This window comes from Aptenodytes patagonicus, chromosome 5 (assembly GCF_965638725.1).
Source record: "Aptenodytes patagonicus chromosome 5, bAptPat1.pri.cur, whole genome shotgun sequence".
Lineage (NCBI taxonomy): Eukaryota > Metazoa > Chordata > Aves > Sphenisciformes > Spheniscidae > Aptenodytes > Aptenodytes patagonicus.
In genome coordinates this window covers 42132506-42150832 of record NC_134953.1, presented here as the reverse complement: position 1 = coordinate 42150832, position 18327 = coordinate 42132506, and the positions used below count along the sequence as shown (strand labels likewise).

At 41.9% G+C, this 18327-nt stretch overlaps 1 protein-coding gene across 8 annotated transcripts in view; it reads left to right on the top strand.

The window, feature by feature from the left end:
- Nucleotides 1-17904, top strand: part of SGMS1 (sphingomyelin synthase 1) — a 106480-nt gene extending 88576 nt beyond the window's left edge. For all 8 annotated transcript variants that reach the window (XM_076339496.1, XM_076339501.1, XM_076339500.1 and 5 more), the window contains 5 exons: nucleotides 2399-3241; nucleotides 8376-8493; nucleotides 11941-12094; nucleotides 12840-13006; nucleotides 15372-17904. In XM_076339496.1, the coding sequence (XP_076195611.1) occupies nucleotides 2619-3241; nucleotides 8376-8493; nucleotides 11941-12094; nucleotides 12840-13006; nucleotides 15372-15551 (1242 nt within the window). In that variant the 5' untranslated portion in view covers nucleotides 2399-2618 and the 3' untranslated portion in view covers nucleotides 15552-17904. The remainder of the gene's footprint in view (nucleotides 1-2398; nucleotides 3242-8375; nucleotides 8494-11940; nucleotides 12095-12839; nucleotides 13007-15371) is intronic.
- The last annotated feature ends 423 nt before the right edge of the window (nucleotides 17905-18327 follow it).

Sequence of the window (18327 nt, the reverse complement as noted above, 5' to 3'; positions counted from 1 at the left end):
TTCTGAGTGGTTTGGGAAACTGTGATTCAGTTACTCCAGTGTTCAAAATTGAAAAGGTTTAATATTGCCCCACCTCGTGGTGTACACAGAGTGCTCCAACAACCCCAAATCTATGCTGAAGTTTGTAAAGCAAAACTTGGAGACGCAGCCGATGTAGCTGTTAAATGGCATGGGTATATGAGGTCCTGCTGCAGGCTAAGAGCCCAGGTGTTGTAACAGGATTAAAAAATAAATAACTTAGGCTTTATCAAGATTATAAGGTGCTACCCTTGAAAACAGCAAGCCCGTAGAGAAGTCTGTTAGTATTAGTTGTGAATTTGATGTTGCACAGTTTCTGGTGCTGCATCTCATGGATTTCAACCTGAGTTTCAACCCTAGGACAAGTGTGAAAGTGTGTGTTGCATTTTCCTTCACATAGACACCGATTCCTTGAGTTGTGAATTACTGGTGCATCACTTGAGACTGAAATATTGTGGACATCAAAAAGGCGATGGTGTTTCCATCTCCTTGGTCTGCAGTGAGTGAGTCGAACCACAGGCATTAGTAAGTGAGGTAGCTCAAGGATGACATCGCCCTTAATGCACAGACTCAGGCCAAACGGGGAGCTGGAGTCAAAACATCTTCCCATAACTGCTGGTGACACCAGCTCTCCCCAGCATGGAGTAAGGATGCAGGGTTCATGCTTGAGCTTTGTGCCACAGCTGGTGCCAGACCCAGGATTTCAGGTGCCCTGTGATAACGTGACTACAGTGAGTACAGCGGAGGCCAGTGTGGTAGAGAGCCAAGCTGCTCTCCTTCGGTCAGAGTCTTGTAGGAGTTTCTAATGTGGGTTGACATGCATAATTCAATCCATCCTTTTTTTCCATGTTCAGAGCTGTGTAACTAAATACCGATTTGCTAAACACAACTTGAATAATGAAGCAATCCGTGGCTAAAAGCCTTCCTCAGTACATATAATCCCACTGAAAAAAAAAGAAAGAAAATAGAGCTGTATTCTTTCTTCCGCTGTTTTAAAACAGTGCAGGTATTCACAAGGGGGAATATTCATCTTCACCCCTGTTTGCTCCATGGATTTAAATATATGCACGTGCATGGCGTGCCCAGTGAGTGAGAGGTGGCGTACGTGAAGTACTGCCAGTCCTTTGTCCAAAGTTTTTTCTTTTCTCAATCACCAAACTGACTCATTCCATGGAAAAACAGATTAAAAACTGCGCTTTGTGTTTCTTGCTCAGTTTAGAGGTAACATGTCAAAAAATATATTTATGTGCAGCATGGTCATGTTTTGCATAGGAGTATAGCTCTGTATCTGTTTTGTACCACTTCTACTCAAATCATGCCAGTAGTGTAGATTATTTTGCTTTTACTCGGTGGCAACTTTGCTCTCTGCGATGAAAGACAAACATCTGGTAGCTTGTAAGAGGCTAAAAATATTCTTTAAGCTGATAAAGGCATGATATGACTTTTGAAAATATGAAGTGTTTTTTCCCCATGCTGTTACTTTCTTTAGGTCACTTTGTGTTTACGATGCTGAGCCTCCTGCAGGAGAGTTTGTCTGTGGGACGGCAGGCTGGAGACAGGGGTTCTAACTGTTTTCCTCTCTTTGCTCTGGGGAGGATAATTTTTTGTTTGTTCATTGAATAAACATCTCAAACCTGGGAATTTGCTGGTGGTGTTCACTGCCACGTGATTGCTGCCTCGTGCTGAGGATTTTGCTGTTTGTGTCTCAAAAATGCAGGAAGAGGTTCCAGCAGGTAACATCTGTTTTCGTGTAATTTTTGTATTGGAAGTGATCAGCTTTTCTAAGCTTTCTAAGCTATTTTTGTAATTAAGTCAGTGTAGAAGTTTGTTACCTAGTTCCTTTTTTTTTTTTTTTTTTTAAAGCTTCACTTTCATTTTTCTGCTGGTTCCTCTTTTTAGCTGATGACAGACATTTATTTGAATTGTAACAGTATACCATGGAAACCATAAAATTTACCTTGAAGAGCTGCTAAACTTCTGCTAGAGTCCTGCAAACCTAAATGCTTTTGTTTATTTTCAGGCTAACCTGTTTGGGCGTTGATTTTCCTGCTGGTGCTTTGGCCTGGAGAGTATAACCTTGCTTATCTACATAATTTTTTTGTGTGTTGCTGACCTGTAGAAAAGTGATTTTTGTGGTACAGTAGATATTTTTGCCTTGCAGAACAAAAGCCAGGCTTCCTATTCAATAACTAGGTGCAACACATTGCCTTAAGATACCAGTCTGTAAGGGAGAGAGGAGGTTTGTGACACAAATAACAGTAAACATTTGTTCTGTAGATCCTTAAATCCATTAGTATTATGATTTTTAAGAGGAGTTTGGGTAGTGGTTATGGACCAGAGCTGCATAGTAATAGAAAATTTGGGTTTTTCTCCTCCCCAGGAAGAAGAATGCCAACACGAATATGAAGTGAACCGTTTCCTATGCTTGCCACAGCGCCTGGATGCTCATATCGGATGGTTAGAAACGGGGACTTGTCTCTCACCAAACTGCTTCCTCAGACAAGATGAAGCCAAGGAGGAGCTTTCCAACACGCTGGAGTTGCAGTGACTGCTGCCCAATTTAAAATCGATGTCAGACTGTGCCCCAGCTGCCTGGCAAGATGAAAGAAGTGGTGTTGTGGTCACCCGAGGAGGTGATGAATTGGCTAACAGAAAATGCTGTGCCGGAGTATTGTGAGCCATTGAAGAGCTTCACCGGGCAGGATTTGATCAACCTCACGGAGGAGGATTTTAAGAAGACGCCTCTATCCCGGGTGTCTTCTGACAGCGGACAGCGGCTATTGCACATGATTGAAACTTTAAAAATGGCTCACCACATTGAGGCTCACAAAAACGGGCACATCAACGGGCACATCCGTGTCAGTGTGAGCAACACCACACGTGAGAATGGCTTTAGCAGTAAAATGAAGCTGAACGGGATGCCAAATGGCTATAAGAAGGAGATGATAAAGATCCCCATGCCAGAGCCAGAGCGCTCACAGTATCCTATGGAATGGGGCAAGACTTTCCTGGCTTTTATTTATGCACTTTTTTGTTTCATCTTTACCACAGTGACTATCTCAGTCGTTCACGAACGAGTGCCTCCCAAGGAGGTGCAGCCTCCCCTACCAGATGCATTTTTTGATCGCTTTGATCGGGTGCAATGGGCTTTTTCTATTTGTGAAATCAACGGCATGATCCTTGTAGGACTGTGGTTTGTTCAGTGGCTGCTCTTAAAATACAAGTAAGTAAAACCTTTTGAAAACCGAGTGCTAGGGTATACTTCTGACAGCTTTTGGAGGTCAGATACTGGCTTACATCCAAATAAATGAAGATTCTTGTGACCTTTCTGATTTTGGTTTCCCAAACTGAAGTAGATATCATGCCATAGGCAAACTGCAGTTTGTGTGGGCTGCTTGTGCAAAAGGGAGAAGTTCAGTCCAACTGCTACCTAAGAAACTAAGAAAAGCCCTGGTCTTGTTTGCCTGCACAATTAACTTGAACCCTTTTCATGTGTAAAAAGCCATGAATTGGATGTAATGATGTTCTTAACTCAGTTGACTGTCCTGTCTGTTTAGAGGGAGCACAGCTCACACTGTTGTGAAGACAGCTGCGAACCAACGTGGGATTGATTTAGTGTCTCTGTAGTTTGCCTGATTTAAAGACCTACCCTAAGATTATGATACTCTTGGACAAAACCAACAGGCAGTGGTTTAGTCTGTGCACCTAAACAGTGCTGCGTGAAAAAGTGTTGAAGTATGTTTTCTGCTTGACATGAGATGAGACAGGTGTCAAACACAAAGTATGTCAAAAGCTAATCATAAAATACGCAAAAGCATAGATATGCAATGAATTTGCAAGGTCTTAGTGGTTGTCTGCCTCCTTGCTCATATTGGTCAGAATTGTAAGGGTGAGTTTGCCTGCCAATGGAAGTAACCTACCGCTTACCCTCTACAGAGTGTGTGCTCATGCTTAATTTAGGGTATTTATACTGCTGTAAATCCACACCTTGGGCTGCCTTACCATGAGTGTCTGGTAAACCCTTGTGCTGCCATGGCTGTGAATGAAGTGTTCAAAGTCAAGTGGCTTTAAGCAGTATGAGGTGGCATATCACCTTTCCTTTCAAAAACCAGGCACAAGCATGTCCCCACAGCTGCCCAAAGAGGGTCTCCTCCTCTGCTAATACAACATCTCATTCTTTACCTGCTCACTGACTCTTTTTTGTGACTCCTATGTAGGAAACTGAGGAAGGAACGTAATTTGGGCCCCACCATGTGAAATATAAGATCCTTCAGTTCACAGGACTTTGTAATGACCTTAGAATTACAGATTTCCCTTATTAAAAGAAAGAAAACTAGAGGCCAATGGATCACTCACCCTTATAATGGAGAAAAACATTAAAACTTAAATGTAAGCATGTGGTTCACCAGCTTCATAAGGTACAGGCAGCTTGAAAAGAGAGAATTGCTAAGCTGGGGCAGGATACCCTTGTGCAACACAGCTGTGGATTTTCATAGGAATGTGACAAATGTTTAAGTAATCCACAAGACTGAGATGATGGTTTATTCATATTTTCTGCTGCTTTATACTACTTAATGTATTTTATCAGGTGAAATTTTAAAACTGTTGTACATTTTTACAGAAAACTGGAAGTGCCTTTTTTTGTTTTGTTTTGTTTTGTTTGTTTTTTTGTTCTTTTTGTTAAATGTGCACGTATGTACTTGAGGAAGGATTTACCCTGGCTTGGCCTCTTGTTTTGTTTATGGCTGTAAGCTTCAGTATCACTCTTACGTTAGTAGCTGCAGTGCTAACTCCTCTCCCCACTGCTCCAGTTGCCTATGGTGAATGTGGGGGACTATTAACTTTCTTGGGGTCTCTGAGCATAAATATTGTTCAAAACCAAGGGAAGCACCTGGAGAAGGTGACATGGGATTGCTCTCAAGAATGGGGTGTCAGGTTAATAGGGCTATATGAGGGATCAAACACCCTGTGATGGAGCTGAGCAGAGTCTTTAGATTAAGAACAGCAGAATCCATAAGGTCCCTGGAGATTTCGTAGCAGTGAGACATGGGTTGACTTGATGATAAAGTATGTTGGTATCATTGATAGATGTGAAGATTTCCCCCCCTACCCCCCACCCCCCAATCCCCATTTGCTTTGATGTGTTTGTTTTTACTTGCCAGAAGGGCTCTTTCTGGTGTTAGGGGAAGATGTCGGGGAGTTGCAGAGTTTTCCATTCCCAGTGTCAGCCCTAGAATAGCTGGTCAGCGCTGGTCAGTGTGTGTACTGGTCACGTAATGCTTTGGAGACCAAAAATTTTCTTTTATGTCAATGAGCAGACATATCGAAGTCCAAGATGCCCAAGCTGTCGGTAAGCAGCAGAAAGGGAAGAGCGGGAGAGCTGCTCACAGGAACAGGAGCCCAGTGAGGTGGCTTTATCTGGAGGACCTCATTCTCGTGGCTTTTGGATGGTGAACCACTAAGTGTTATAAAAAGAGCTGAATCACATTTGTGGCATGGGTTATCACCTCCCTTTGAAACTTAACTAAAGAGTAAAGAGAGGGAATTAAGCCAGCTAGACCTTCCTCACTTCTCTGACCTCTGATGTTGTCAGGGATAGTCATTGCCACACTCTGAGATCTGAAGATAAGACGTGAAGCCAGGTGATTGCTGGGCAGGATGAGACCTGGTTCCTCACCTACTCAGATGATAGAGATACCATTCATGGATGTCTCCAAGTGCAAGCTCAGAGTCACTGGTGAACCAGCAGCATTGTTACCCATGAGCTGAATTGCAGACAGTGGCTGGGCTGAACCTTTGACTGAAGGAGGCAGCTTCATAGTTTCTGATAACTGATCGCTCAGGTTTAGTCCAGGGATTGCATGATGACGTTGAACAGGACCTACGTGTCGTCTTTGTTGGACTGCAAAGTTGGGGCCAAAATGGAAGAGGGTTTTGGGTGTGCCTGTCCAGCTGACCACAATGCAGGGTTTCCCTTGGCCCCTGTTAGTGTTTTCTTGCCTGAAAATTAATTTTACCTTCAGGTAGAGACTGGAGTTTCTGGCTGGCTTCAGGGCAAGGCACTAGATTTGGTGCGAGGAAATCAGTGACAGCTTTCTTTGAACATCCATACAGAATACTGTCCATGGCATTGGGTTGGGTTGGTTTCTCACCAGAAAGCAGGAGCAGGGTGGGTGTGTAGGTCTTGGCTGGGGACTCCGGGCTGCCCAGGCCTTTTTCTGCAGACACCGCGGGGAGCTCAAGGAGTCCAGGCAAGCTGCCAAGGCAGAATTAACTTCTCTGGGAAGCATTCCCAGATGTTTTGGGAGAAGTACAATGCTGGTTTTTGGCCATGCTTGACATCTCATTCAGCCTGCACGCTTGCTCATGGGATTGAAGAAGCAGTGTGCTCACTATCCACGTTAGGTGAGGTCTGGATAGTTGTAATAAAAGTTGTCTTGGCCAGTAATAAGTAAGCTTAGAGGTTGTACTTGTTAGCTGACTCGTAATCACACACGCACGCACACACAAATCCTTTTGAGAAGGGAAAATATGAGGCTTTTTACTTTTTTTTTTAATTTCACAGTACAGAGCACTTTGACGCAGACTTTCCTAAGCTAAAATATGCTAAATCCAGCTAAACCAAGTAGGTTCGTGGGTACTTTTAATAAAAAAAAAAGTTCAGTGCTCAATTAAACACTGCTGCTTCTTTGGTCTCTCGAAATTCAGTGCTGCTCAGTCTTTAATCCTCAACCCTCCTGTTTGTCTTTATACCAGGTTATAAAGAAAAGCAAGTTCATGTCTGGTTATAAAAGCCAGGCACAAGTGTGAGATCTTTATTGGATCACCCTTCTGAGAGAAAAATCCCCCATACGAAACACAGAGGAAAACCACTGCCCCAATGGCATGGTGCCTTCCACTCTTAATTTTCAGTCTATGGAGCTACATTAATAAAGTACAATTTTTAACTCCGAGCTTTGTCCATGATTACACCAGGAGGGGGAAGAAAAAGTATGAAATACTGTGTTTCAATAGCAGTGAGCACTCGAGTGCAAAATGCATTTACACTGTAATAGTTGAAGCTTTTCTGATAAATTAAGACACTCAAGTTGTTATTGATCTGGCACTGCAAAGTCATACTCCTCTGAGAGTGGAGTGCTACAGCTTAATAACTGCCAAAAGCTATTAAAAATAGAAAAGATGGCCAATTTTGAGCTTCGAAAGAGCTCAGCTTGATAGAAATATTATTTTTTAAAAAGTGAATGCTTCAAAACAGCAACAAATGAATGCCAGAATTTGCAGCTTGTGTTGTAACCCTTGTATTCCCCAAATGATCATAATTGTAAATAACCACAATTTAAAATCAGTTGAAACCAACAGGGTCTGTAACCAGCAGGACACAAAGGGTTGATGTGGTTAAGGTCATGAACTGCTGTGACTGGATTTGCCTTTGATTTTTGTAACGCTGGCAGTGATTTCTCTTTGCTGAACTCTATATGAGCTCAGATAGAGGTTGCTCTTGTCCTGATGGATGTGCCAGAAGGGGTTTAATTGTCGTAGCTCTTTCCTTGTGATATTATTAGCTGGTACGTAGCAGTGAAACTCAATGGGCCAGTTTTGGGGCTGGCTGTCACTCCTGAGTTGAAGCTGCAGCTCTTTACCCCATGTGCTCTTGCTGGTTTTGTAGAACTGCATCACGGTACCCCAAAATTGCATCTGCCCTCTTTGCGTATGTCAGCAACTTGCTGGCAGCCCTCAATGAGTAAATCTCTTTGCAGCTATGGCTGCTTGCCTTGAGAGTGTCTTCCCATGAAAACACCCTGTCCTGTAGCCAACACAGCTCTAAATTTGTATTTCGGAGATTTCGTTGCTGATGTGAATTGCTTCGTCTTTAATGCTGCCCAGGAGAGATGTGTTCTCACTTGTTTGGGTCATACAAGCTATTTCTTCTCAAGCAGCCCTTTATAATTACTAAATGTGTGTGTCAGCCGAAATAAACTTACTCCTTTTCATCTTGAATAGAAAATTAGTGACCGCTCAAAGCTAATGGAGGGGTGTGGGGCATGAAATCCCTTTTTATGTCTTCAACACTAAATCTGCACAGGCTTTTGTATTCTAATCCTTATATTTCCTATAATTACCTTCATGGGTAGTGTTAGTTGAGTTGCTCTTGTTGTTTCTGACCTGTAAAGCGTGGGAATATTTGTAAAGTAATTCAGTATTCTCAGGTGTAAGCTGATGCTGTCACGAGTTTCAAAAGCATCAAGAAGAGAACAGTTGGTAGTTTATTTTATTTACCTTTGCATATTTTGTTTGCATTGAGTGATCTCGTTATTTTTTTCCTCTCTTCCCCTCCCCCCCCCCCTTCTTCCTTCTAGGTCTATAATTAGCAGAAGATTTTTCTGTATAGTTGGCACACTATACCTGTATCGGTGTATTACAATGTATGTGACTACACTCCCAGTACCTGGCATGCATTTCAAGTGTTCTCCAAAGGTAAACTTCTTCTGGCTGCCTTTCCATATTTAAATCTGTATGTTTTCCGCTTGTCCTGCTGTTACCAAAACTGTGAGCAACACTTTCTCAATAATTGTTGCTAATTTTGAAAATACCAGTTTGGCATGATGGGGATGTCCTTCTGCAGATCATCACCTTCTCTCTCGGTGAAGGTGTTGACAGGTGCTTTGGGGCAGTGCAGGCATTCCCACCCTTTTCGAAGCACTAATCTACGCAATTCCTGTAGCATTTTCAACTACTTTGCACAATCAGCATTTTTCTGTCTTCACCAAAGCAGTCAAAGGTGTGCAACCTGCAGAGGTGCCACGTGTGACTCATTTATTTCTAAACACTTCAGTGTGTCAAATCCAAGTATGGTTTGTGTTTGAAAATGGCCTAAAGAGACTTTTCTAAGGCTGGTGAAACTCTGTGTCCTTTGCAGCCGTTTGTCCCTGCATGTATTTTTGCAATCGTGTTAGGACTTGCCACCTCCTCCTCAGTCTAGCACTGACTCCTGTTTGTTGTGCCGAGGAATAAAAAGGGCTTACAAAAGCTGTGGCTGAAACCAGGCTACTGAGACAGAGGTGCTTAGGCAAGACCCTTATAGTCAGCCTTGAAGGGTAATTCACGTGCTCGGGATGGAGATGGGACAAGGATGGTGGTGTTGCATCCATCTCATATCACACAAGTATTGGTGTAAGCATGGCCCTTACTGCAACGTGCTGTTTGTGGTAGGGAAATGCAGTCTAATACAGACTGGACTTCTACGGTAGGGAACAAGGTGCATATATTAGATACAAGTGCTCTTTCTCCATAGTGGTTCATCTCTGTGCCCCTCCTGGGGTTGTTTGTGCTATAGCTTGATTTAAGCAGGAGAAAGGCGGCGGTGTGTGTGTGTGTGTGTGTGTGTAATTTCTGTGAAATATCTACTGCACGCACAGTTCAATTGCTTTGTGTACACAGCCATAAGTTAGATGACAGGTAGTAAAATCACTGATTTACAGGTAGTAAAATCCTGATTCGACCCAGTACACGTGCTGTTTCGGTGAGGATTGCTGGTACCTACAAGCAAAGCCGAAACACCTCGGTTCCTGGGGGAAATAAAGCCGATGAATGTACTACACCGGTTGTTTGACAAGGCAGAGCATTTGCCAAGCCACGTGTGGCTTTTTGAGGGACTGAGGTCTTTTGTAAAGAGAAGTGAGTGGGAGAGGAGTCAACATTGTATTTGATCAGTCAGCCATTATGAAATTAAAAAAGAAAGAACACAGGTATTTATGGGCTGAAGTGAGTAAATCTGCCATTTTTGGAAATTTATAGTGTTGGCAAGTCCGTCTCATTACTCAAGTAAAGACAAGCCTATGTTGTGCTCCTCTATTGCCCTGATAAGACTAAGGATTAGCTGGGCTTTCTTGAAAGCTATAAATATACTGGTGGGAAAAGAATAACCTCTCAACACCTTATTGAGTTATATATGATTGTGAAGAGTGGGCTTTGGGGAGTGTTTTAATGTTTTGTAAGGAACTGTTAGCAGGAAATGTTTAATTGCTGCAAAGACCCTGTTTAAATCTGTCAGAAATTAATAATTTCCACTTCTTAAAGCAAGACCGAGCTTTAAAATAAAAGAAAAACTTGCCTATAATGGCTAGCCAGGGGGATCTGTGTTTCCTTCTGACTGTTAAATGGTTACCATGGATTTTAAAACTTCATAAAATGAGGTAAGGATGCAGCACATGTGTAGTCGCATGCGTTGATCCATTAGTCCTACTCCTTTGAGCTCAGATGGTTCCTGCTTCCTGTTGGGTCCCGGAGCTGCTCAGTACATCCTGGTTGTGCTTGTCCCACGGCATACATTTTGTTTGTGGATTTGTTTAACATTTGGGCTTGTTTTAGAGCTGGGAGCAGCAAAAGCAAAGTCTTGGGGCAGTGCCAGCTGCCCTTCGGTCACCTGGGAGGAGGGAGAGGGGCGTCCTCACCAGAAGGACTTGGTTTGCTCCGGTTTGGCTTTCCTAAGGCAAATTGAAGTTTTTTCAGGAATACCCTCTGAGCCAGCATCATGGGTTGGAGGTGGGTCAGAGCAAATCCATCAGATGTGGAGGAACATCCCCGTTGCTCACATGGATTGTGTGAGTTAAAGCCAGCACAGAAGTTTGTCACTGTGCTCTGACAAACACCATATATGTTTCTTTTGAAAAGTGAAGTGGAAAGAGATGATTTTGAAGACTTTCCAAGGCGGGGTGGTGGGAGGCCTTAGAGTTTGGAGTGAGATACTCTCTTCTGTACGTTGAATCTGGGTTTCAGCAGCTGGATGTACAGCTTGCGCAGTTCATCCTGTTTTCTGTTGGATTATCATCTGTAGGGCCTGCGCTGTTACGAACAAGATGAATTAAATTAAGCTTGATTTATTTTAGAGTGCATTGCCTCCTGAACAGAAGGAAAAACAGATGTTTAGAGAACATGACAAAATTCTAGCTATGGCTGGAAATATTTTTAATTCCTTTTTATTGGTAAAGCTGGATTTTTGAGACTGTATTAGAGAAGTCGTAGGTTTTCCAAGAGTCATTATTCTGAACCTCACTGTATACATGTGAGGTTCATACGTGTATATATATATACACCCCCATTGTATATCCCAGTGCAAGAATATAATGAATAAAAAGAGATCTGAACCCATTAGCTCTGCTTGAAGATTCCTACTAAAAATCATTTTCCTGCACAGCCACAAACATTAGCAAAGGCTGCCAACAAGACCTGGGAGGAAGATTACGCCTTTACATGGTAGCAGCAATAAATACTTATAAATAACATAGAAAACAATTTTTGCTCACCTACCTGTTTTGCTGTAAGTGTAGCACTCTGAGTGTAGCCACTGACAGGAGTTTTAACAACTTTTGGACCATTTTTTTGCTTTGGGATTATACTAAAAAGATGCCATGTTTTTCATTGCAACTGGAAGTGACCTGATGTAAAGGGTTTTTACACACATATATACATACACAAATATGTGTGTAAATAAGATTGCCTTTTTTCCATGCCTTTTCAATCTATATTGTGAGCGTAGGAAAAAACAGTAGTCCTTTGAGATATTATATTTATAGGGAAATTGTAATAATTTCCTTGATTCTTCATACATTGAATACTTCAAATAAAATATTTTAGACAAATGGATGGAGGTGCATACAGCCTGTGCTCACATGAGTACTAGTTATAATAGATGCAAAGCATCAATAAAAAAAATAAACTCATGTCTCATTTCCAGTCTTTTTCCTTCTAGAAATGTGCTGCTAGCTTTTGGAAAAGGCTGTGTATTTACTGATTGATCTTGTGTATCAAAGCAAAAAGAGAGAATAACTGAAAGGCAAAGTTGCTGGCTAACACCATTGCTTTAAACTCTGAAAGGTTAGCGCTGATATTTTACTGTGCATTTATGTTTTACACTTCCACCAGCTTTTTGGAGACTGGGAATCTCATCTGCGAAGGATAATGAAACTGATTGCTGGAGGAGGATTGTCCATCACAGGATCCCACAACATGTGCGGCGACTATCTGTACAGCGGTCACACTGTCATATTAACTCTTACATACTTATTTATCAAAGAGTGTAAGTTCGTTACTGTTCATGTGGAATTTCCTGTTGTATAATTCCTTGCTAATTGAAGAATTATTGTTGTGCTGATGGGTAAATACAATTAAAGTAAAAATGCATGCTTTTTCAATTAAATAAAAATAATAGAACTTCAGAGACATAGGGCTTACTGAAAAAGAAAACTTTGGAGACAAAATAAAACACTTTACCGTGTAGATGTCTGAAATAAGCATTTTACTTCAAAAAGATTTTGTTTACAATAGAATTGAAACCTTCATCGCACCCTGCCTGATGAATGGTATTTCATTCACCATATGCGTCTCCTAGTCTAGAGAGAGATGAATGCTATGCTAAATGCAAGGTTGCTCATTTTGCAAGAATCAGGCCTTAATGTATGCATTTATCTTTTATGAAAGGCAAGAGGAATGGATTGCCATCTATGTAGAATCAATGTTGAAATACAAATCAGTTAATTTACTGACTAGGGTGTATTATATGGTTATGTATTGGGCCTGTTTCTCAAAGATTTCATAACCTTTCTATTGTCCAAGGATCTCATTACCCCTGAGTACAATTTTAAGTTTCACCTTAAGAGAATGATACTTATTTTGTGATCTCAGCATTCCTGCTCTTAATCTTAATGCAGGCATTGCACTACCCACCCAGGATTGCAGTCCGCATCCTCTGCTAATTACAGCAATAGTCTTGCGCACTGATAACATTACGCTTTGAAATAATTACCGCTTGTGCTTCTTTCCAGATTCACCACGGCGACTCTGGTGGTATCACTGGCTTTGCTGGGCACTCAGCATGGTTGGGATGTTCTGCATCCTCCTTGCTCATGACCACTACACTGTGGACGTAGTGGTGGCTTACTACATCACTACAAGACTTTTCTGGTGGTATCACACAATGGCCAACCAGCAAGTGAGTTTCTCCCAGTCTTTGGATCCGTGTGGCTCCGCTTGCCGTAGCGAGGTAGTGGGCGAATATCCACACTTTGCCTTGAGCCTTTCTGCAGGAGTAGAAGTGGACTCACCCATGTCTTGTGGAGCATCCCTTGCTTCCCCCCTCACATTGGGTTTGCAGGAAAGAAAGAGGCGTCATCGGTTGGGTTCATCTTGTGCCTTGACCGCAAAAATATCTGAAGGTCTACCCACAGGCAGGCAGGCCTCTCTGCTTCCGCTGTGTAACTTGAATTTTTTAAGTCCTTCTGAATTTGGGCCAGTTGGCCAGTTTTGTGATAGCAGGGCAAACCATTTAGATGTGGTAGGGGTTTTTTGCCTTGGTTTTTTTTTTTTTTGTTGAAGCCAACTGGATTTTCCTTGTATTCTGTGGCTTGTGCCCTTTAGTTAGATGACAGGTCTATTGAAGCATAGTATGAGGCCTCACTAAAGATGAACCAGTTTTTCAAAGTGTTTCCAAGTGGCAGTAAGTTCCCCTGACCAAGGAAGACGTTTTGCTTTTGGAGGATAGTGCAGCAGAGAACAGGCTGCTCCTGTCCTAAGGAGAAGTGTCTGGGAAGGCATGAAAAACAGGATGATGAGGGAAACACTGAGAATGAGGAGCTGCTTAGGAGGAGACACAGCGCTTCATGGGAGAGGGCAAAGCATGGTTTGTAATACTCAACCGGAGAGCAGTGGTAAATGATTCAAAGGTCGAATGAAGAAGTCTAAATGAGGTCTCATGTCATTCTCGTTGTTCTTGCTTTTCTGCCAGTGAACTAGATCAATAAGAGATGAACTTAAAATGCTGAGGAATGTGAGAGAAAATGAGGAAGTCTGTTATCCGTGGGAAAGACCTAGTGAGTTAAGAGAAACTTAGTCTTAGGTCTGTAACAGCAAATTGGCATCCAGATATTTTCTGTGCAACGTGGAGAAAGGTATTTTGCTTATCTGTTGCATATGACTCCAGTTAATTCTGTTTAAGAAAGACCTAGTATGATGATAGGAAATTAGTTAATACTGTGATGGTACAGATTTTTAGATCATATCAAGGTCTTCTAGCTACCATGTCATGTTATTCCAGTGGTTTTGATGCTACTTGAAGCAATACATGACAGTCAAGCCCTGTGGTACGTTTTTACCACCAAATGCCTAATTGCAAAGAATGCACTTTGATGTTCAGTCAGTTTGGGAACCACTGTGTTTGATAGCAGTCTGTGCCCAGACTTCGTAACTCTTGTCATACAGCATCAGGCTGACTTCCACGCTTTGAATTTGCTCCTGGGCTCTGTCAAAAAAAGTGCTGAGTGGCCGTGCTTCCAAGCTGGAAGCTACTGAAGTCAGGATTGCCTTGAGTGCTAATGAGGACTTGCTTCAGAAAAGCCTTTTGCCTTACTGTATGGAAATGTACCTGTTTTGCTGCATGATGTGACTCAGAAGATGGCTCAACATGGCTTCCCTAAGCTGCTGAGATGTCGGGAAATGCTGATCCCTGGATCCTTACCTGAGCACACATTTGTGTGCTAGTCTCTCCTTCCTGGTGCTGCTCCGTGTGCAGAGGGCTGTGACTTGTGTCTGACCTGAAAATTAAAAGCAAAAGCCCGCTAGGGCTAAAGTGGATTTATTTTGCATGTCAGTTTTTGACATGGAAAGAAAACTTAGCATACAAGCCCTGTACTTGCACTTTCCAGTGAGCTGATACAATGCTCCCCTGCTCTGGCGTTGAAAACGTGCAGCAGGGTAGTTGTATAACTCCCTTGGTACCTGCCCACTCCTTGTGTCCCAGCTGTGGCTTGCTCATGGCTAGGAGAAGCAAAAGGGTGGGTGGGGGCGGTTTGGGAGCATGTGGAGGACAGGGTAGGGTTTGTTACCTCCTCCAGATGGGTTGAAGCCTGCCTTGCTCATTCCTCTGTAGGCACCCAGCCAGGCTCCAAAGCGATTCTTGAGCTACATGTAATTTCAGAGATACTTATGGCAACAGCTGTGCTTTTGGGTTGGTTTTTTCCATTCCCAAAGGAGAGGATCATTCCCAAAGAGACTGATCTTTTGGGCCATTCATTCTTTTCCTGTGGGACCACTGAACAGCTGAGGTCTTGGAAACGAGGGTGAGCCTCAGTTGGGAGCAACATCTGGTGTGCGCAGGGAGACTATGGAAAAGTAGCTTGGGTCCTCTTGATCTTTGTCCATGCAGATCTGTTTGGGAGGTGTTTCGAGATATCAAGGCATTTTTGGAAGCAGTTGTAAGCAGGACGCCACTGATGAATGGTAGCAAGTGATGTGCAATGAAGTCGTGCGAGTACATGACGTGCTCTTTTGTAATTCTCTTTTTTCTGATTATCTTCGTGCAGGTGCTAAAAGAAGCTTCCCAAACTAACCTCCTTGCAAGGGTCTGGTGGTACAAGCCCTTCCAGTACTTTGAAAAGAATGTCCAAGGAATTGTACCTCGCTCCTACCACTGGCCCTTCCCCTGGCCGGTGCTGCACCGGGGCAGGCAGGTGAAATACAGCCGCCTGGTGAATGACACATAACAGCGTGTCGATGGACCAAATGGGGGGGAAAGGACCTGTCCCAAGTGCTAAGAACTCCATATGAGAAGATGCCATAAAAAAATCAACCGCTCCCTAACCCTTTCTTTTAACAGTTCCCTTGACTTAACCTATTCAGTTACCTGGTAAGCACTGTGATCTTTTTTTCTCTCCAAAGGATCTGCGTTGGACAACAATAAAGAAAATTTAACTTATCATGCACTGTTATACATTTCTTGTTAATAGATTTGGGATTTACATTTACCCATCACCATGTTCCTTTGTATATGATGCGACAGCATAAATGAAAGCTTTTATATCATAAGTTCTGGTCTTTCCAGTCATGTCTGGGAATAAAGCATATTATTTTCTTGGGAAAACATACTTTTCATATCTCTTGCCCCAAAGATTGGGCTGTAAGCCATTTTCTAGCAAATGACTATATGAAGGTTTCTAAATACCTGCCTTGGGTAAAATCGAGAAATCTTTCTACCTGTTGCACCACGCTACAAATAAGATGATAGACACAGGAAGGTTTGGTAATCTTGATTTTGTAGAATCTGCAGTGACTGTGTCAAAAAGTGCAAAAAAAAAGGAAAAAAAAAAAGAAGAAAAAAAAGTTGTAAAGTGATTTTCTAAGTATTTCCTAACTTTATTTTTCAAAATGTGTATGAAGATTAAATTTAAAAAGATTTTTACATGTCAGAGAATAGAGAGTTAAAATTTAAAGAAAATGCTTCTTGGGAGAGAGAGATTTGTCTATGTTTCTAGTGCCTTTCTTGTCTTGATTGTATGGTCAGTAGGCAGTCTTAAATGTTTTTATTTAAAATTAAGTATTCCATGAAAGCAGAATTATATATACTGTATAATTACTAATTTTTGCATTTATAGCTAAATTAAACTGGAAATTTGCTTATAATGTTGAAATTGCCATGTGTAGGAAAAAAAAACCAAATAAAAAGGGTCCGATCTTGCTCACACATTGTGGGCAGGTCAAACTAAAAGGTATCACTTTATTGTCTACTTGGTAGCTGTATTTTAAAAAGAAAAACAGCCATGAATTCCTGTTTTTTAAGAATTTTACAAATGATCACTGAGTGAACTATGAAGGGTTTCTCCATCCCGTATTGAAATGTTGTTGAAAAACAACAAAGATAATCTATTTCTTTAAAATATTTGTGCAGAAACTGCATGTAATTATAAGTTTCACTCCTACCATACATACTGTATGTTTGGGGAAGTATTCTATCCTAAACTTGCCAATGTGCAGAACAAAATAGGTTTTTTTAAAGAATGAAGAAGAGAAAATATATATATAAATATATATATATCCATTCTGTATTTTACGTGAAGCAGAGTTATCTTCTGTAGGGTTTTTGTGTATTCACAAGGTGATATTTGTATTGTAAAACAACAACGGTGAAGGAAAATAAAAAGGCTTTTGAAAAATGTAGTTTCCTTTATCTTTTTAATATTAAGTTTAAATTTAAAGCTGGGTTTATTCTTCCAAACCTTGCCTTTAATTTTATGTGTTATTGCACTGTAGGCCATCAAATTTGGACTGTATGGAAACTGCATTGATTTCGAATTGCTGTTTGTGTTGGGCAAAACAGTGCCTTATCTGAAATAAATGCTATGCAATAGATTCTGATCGTGCGGGAGCCAGGAGCGGATGGGAGAAGCCTTCCTGGGAGCCATCACCAGGGCTTGAAAAATCTACCCCAAAACTGCTGGGACGGAGTGCATTGCAGGGTAAACATCCATGACCCCAGGATCTATCAGTCCTGTCACTTAAATGACAAAAAAAAAAAAAGTGAAATTTCTGTGAGTATGTGGTGGTGAAAGTGTAATTTCTTTCTTCTTTTCTTTTTTTTTCGGGATGGTTTATCTCTACTTCTCTGCCCTGTTCCTCAGCCTTGGCCAAAAACTTCCTTGAAGAATTGATGGGGTGTTACTTCTGCTGCTTTGCCTCGCTGTTGCTTGGGACGCTAAACAAGACTAACCCGTTTCTTACCAGTTCTCTTTCTCCCTGGGAGGGAGGGGATTTCTTCACGCCCCATGCTTCTTGGCAAAACCCTTTGCAACAGCATTTGCAGAGCTGCCTGTGAATTTTAGGAATCAGCTCTGCATGCTTTACATGCATTCAATTCACGGTATTATCTTCGCAACTATGTGGTTGAAAGTTGATTTTTACAAAAAGCAAACCCTGCCCCGATATGATTGCTTGAGAGAATTCATGCTCCCAGATGTAAATGAACAAGTAGATTTTTCAAGACCTGGCATCATGCACATCAAAACCATTGACATAAGTAAATGTATGGATATATGCACATGACATTAAATGGAATCTGCTGAATTCTGCATTGTAGTGTCTGACTTACTGCATGGATATTGCTGAACATGGTTTCATTTTTTTCACAGCAGAGCTGTGCTTTGGCAAAGCATGCTGTCTTGAGAAGTAAGTCTGGGCAAGCAGGGACATGGAGCTCAGCAGTGTGGCATTGCTCTGGGTGCTGCCTAGTCTGGAGGAGGGGACCAAGGGAATAGATAGAGGACAAAATTGTTGTGCATCAGTGTTAACTCCAGACTGTGGTGCTTGTGCTGCATTGTTCTCCTTCCCTGTGAGTATCCGCTTGGCAGCACCAGCTTTTTAAGATGGATGATGGCTTGTGATGGCGCTAACGCTGCGGGGATCGGTGCGTGGAGTACAACCACTCATTGTTTAGCATTGCGCTAATGATTGGGGATCCTACATTTCCCACTGTCGAGCAGTTCAGCT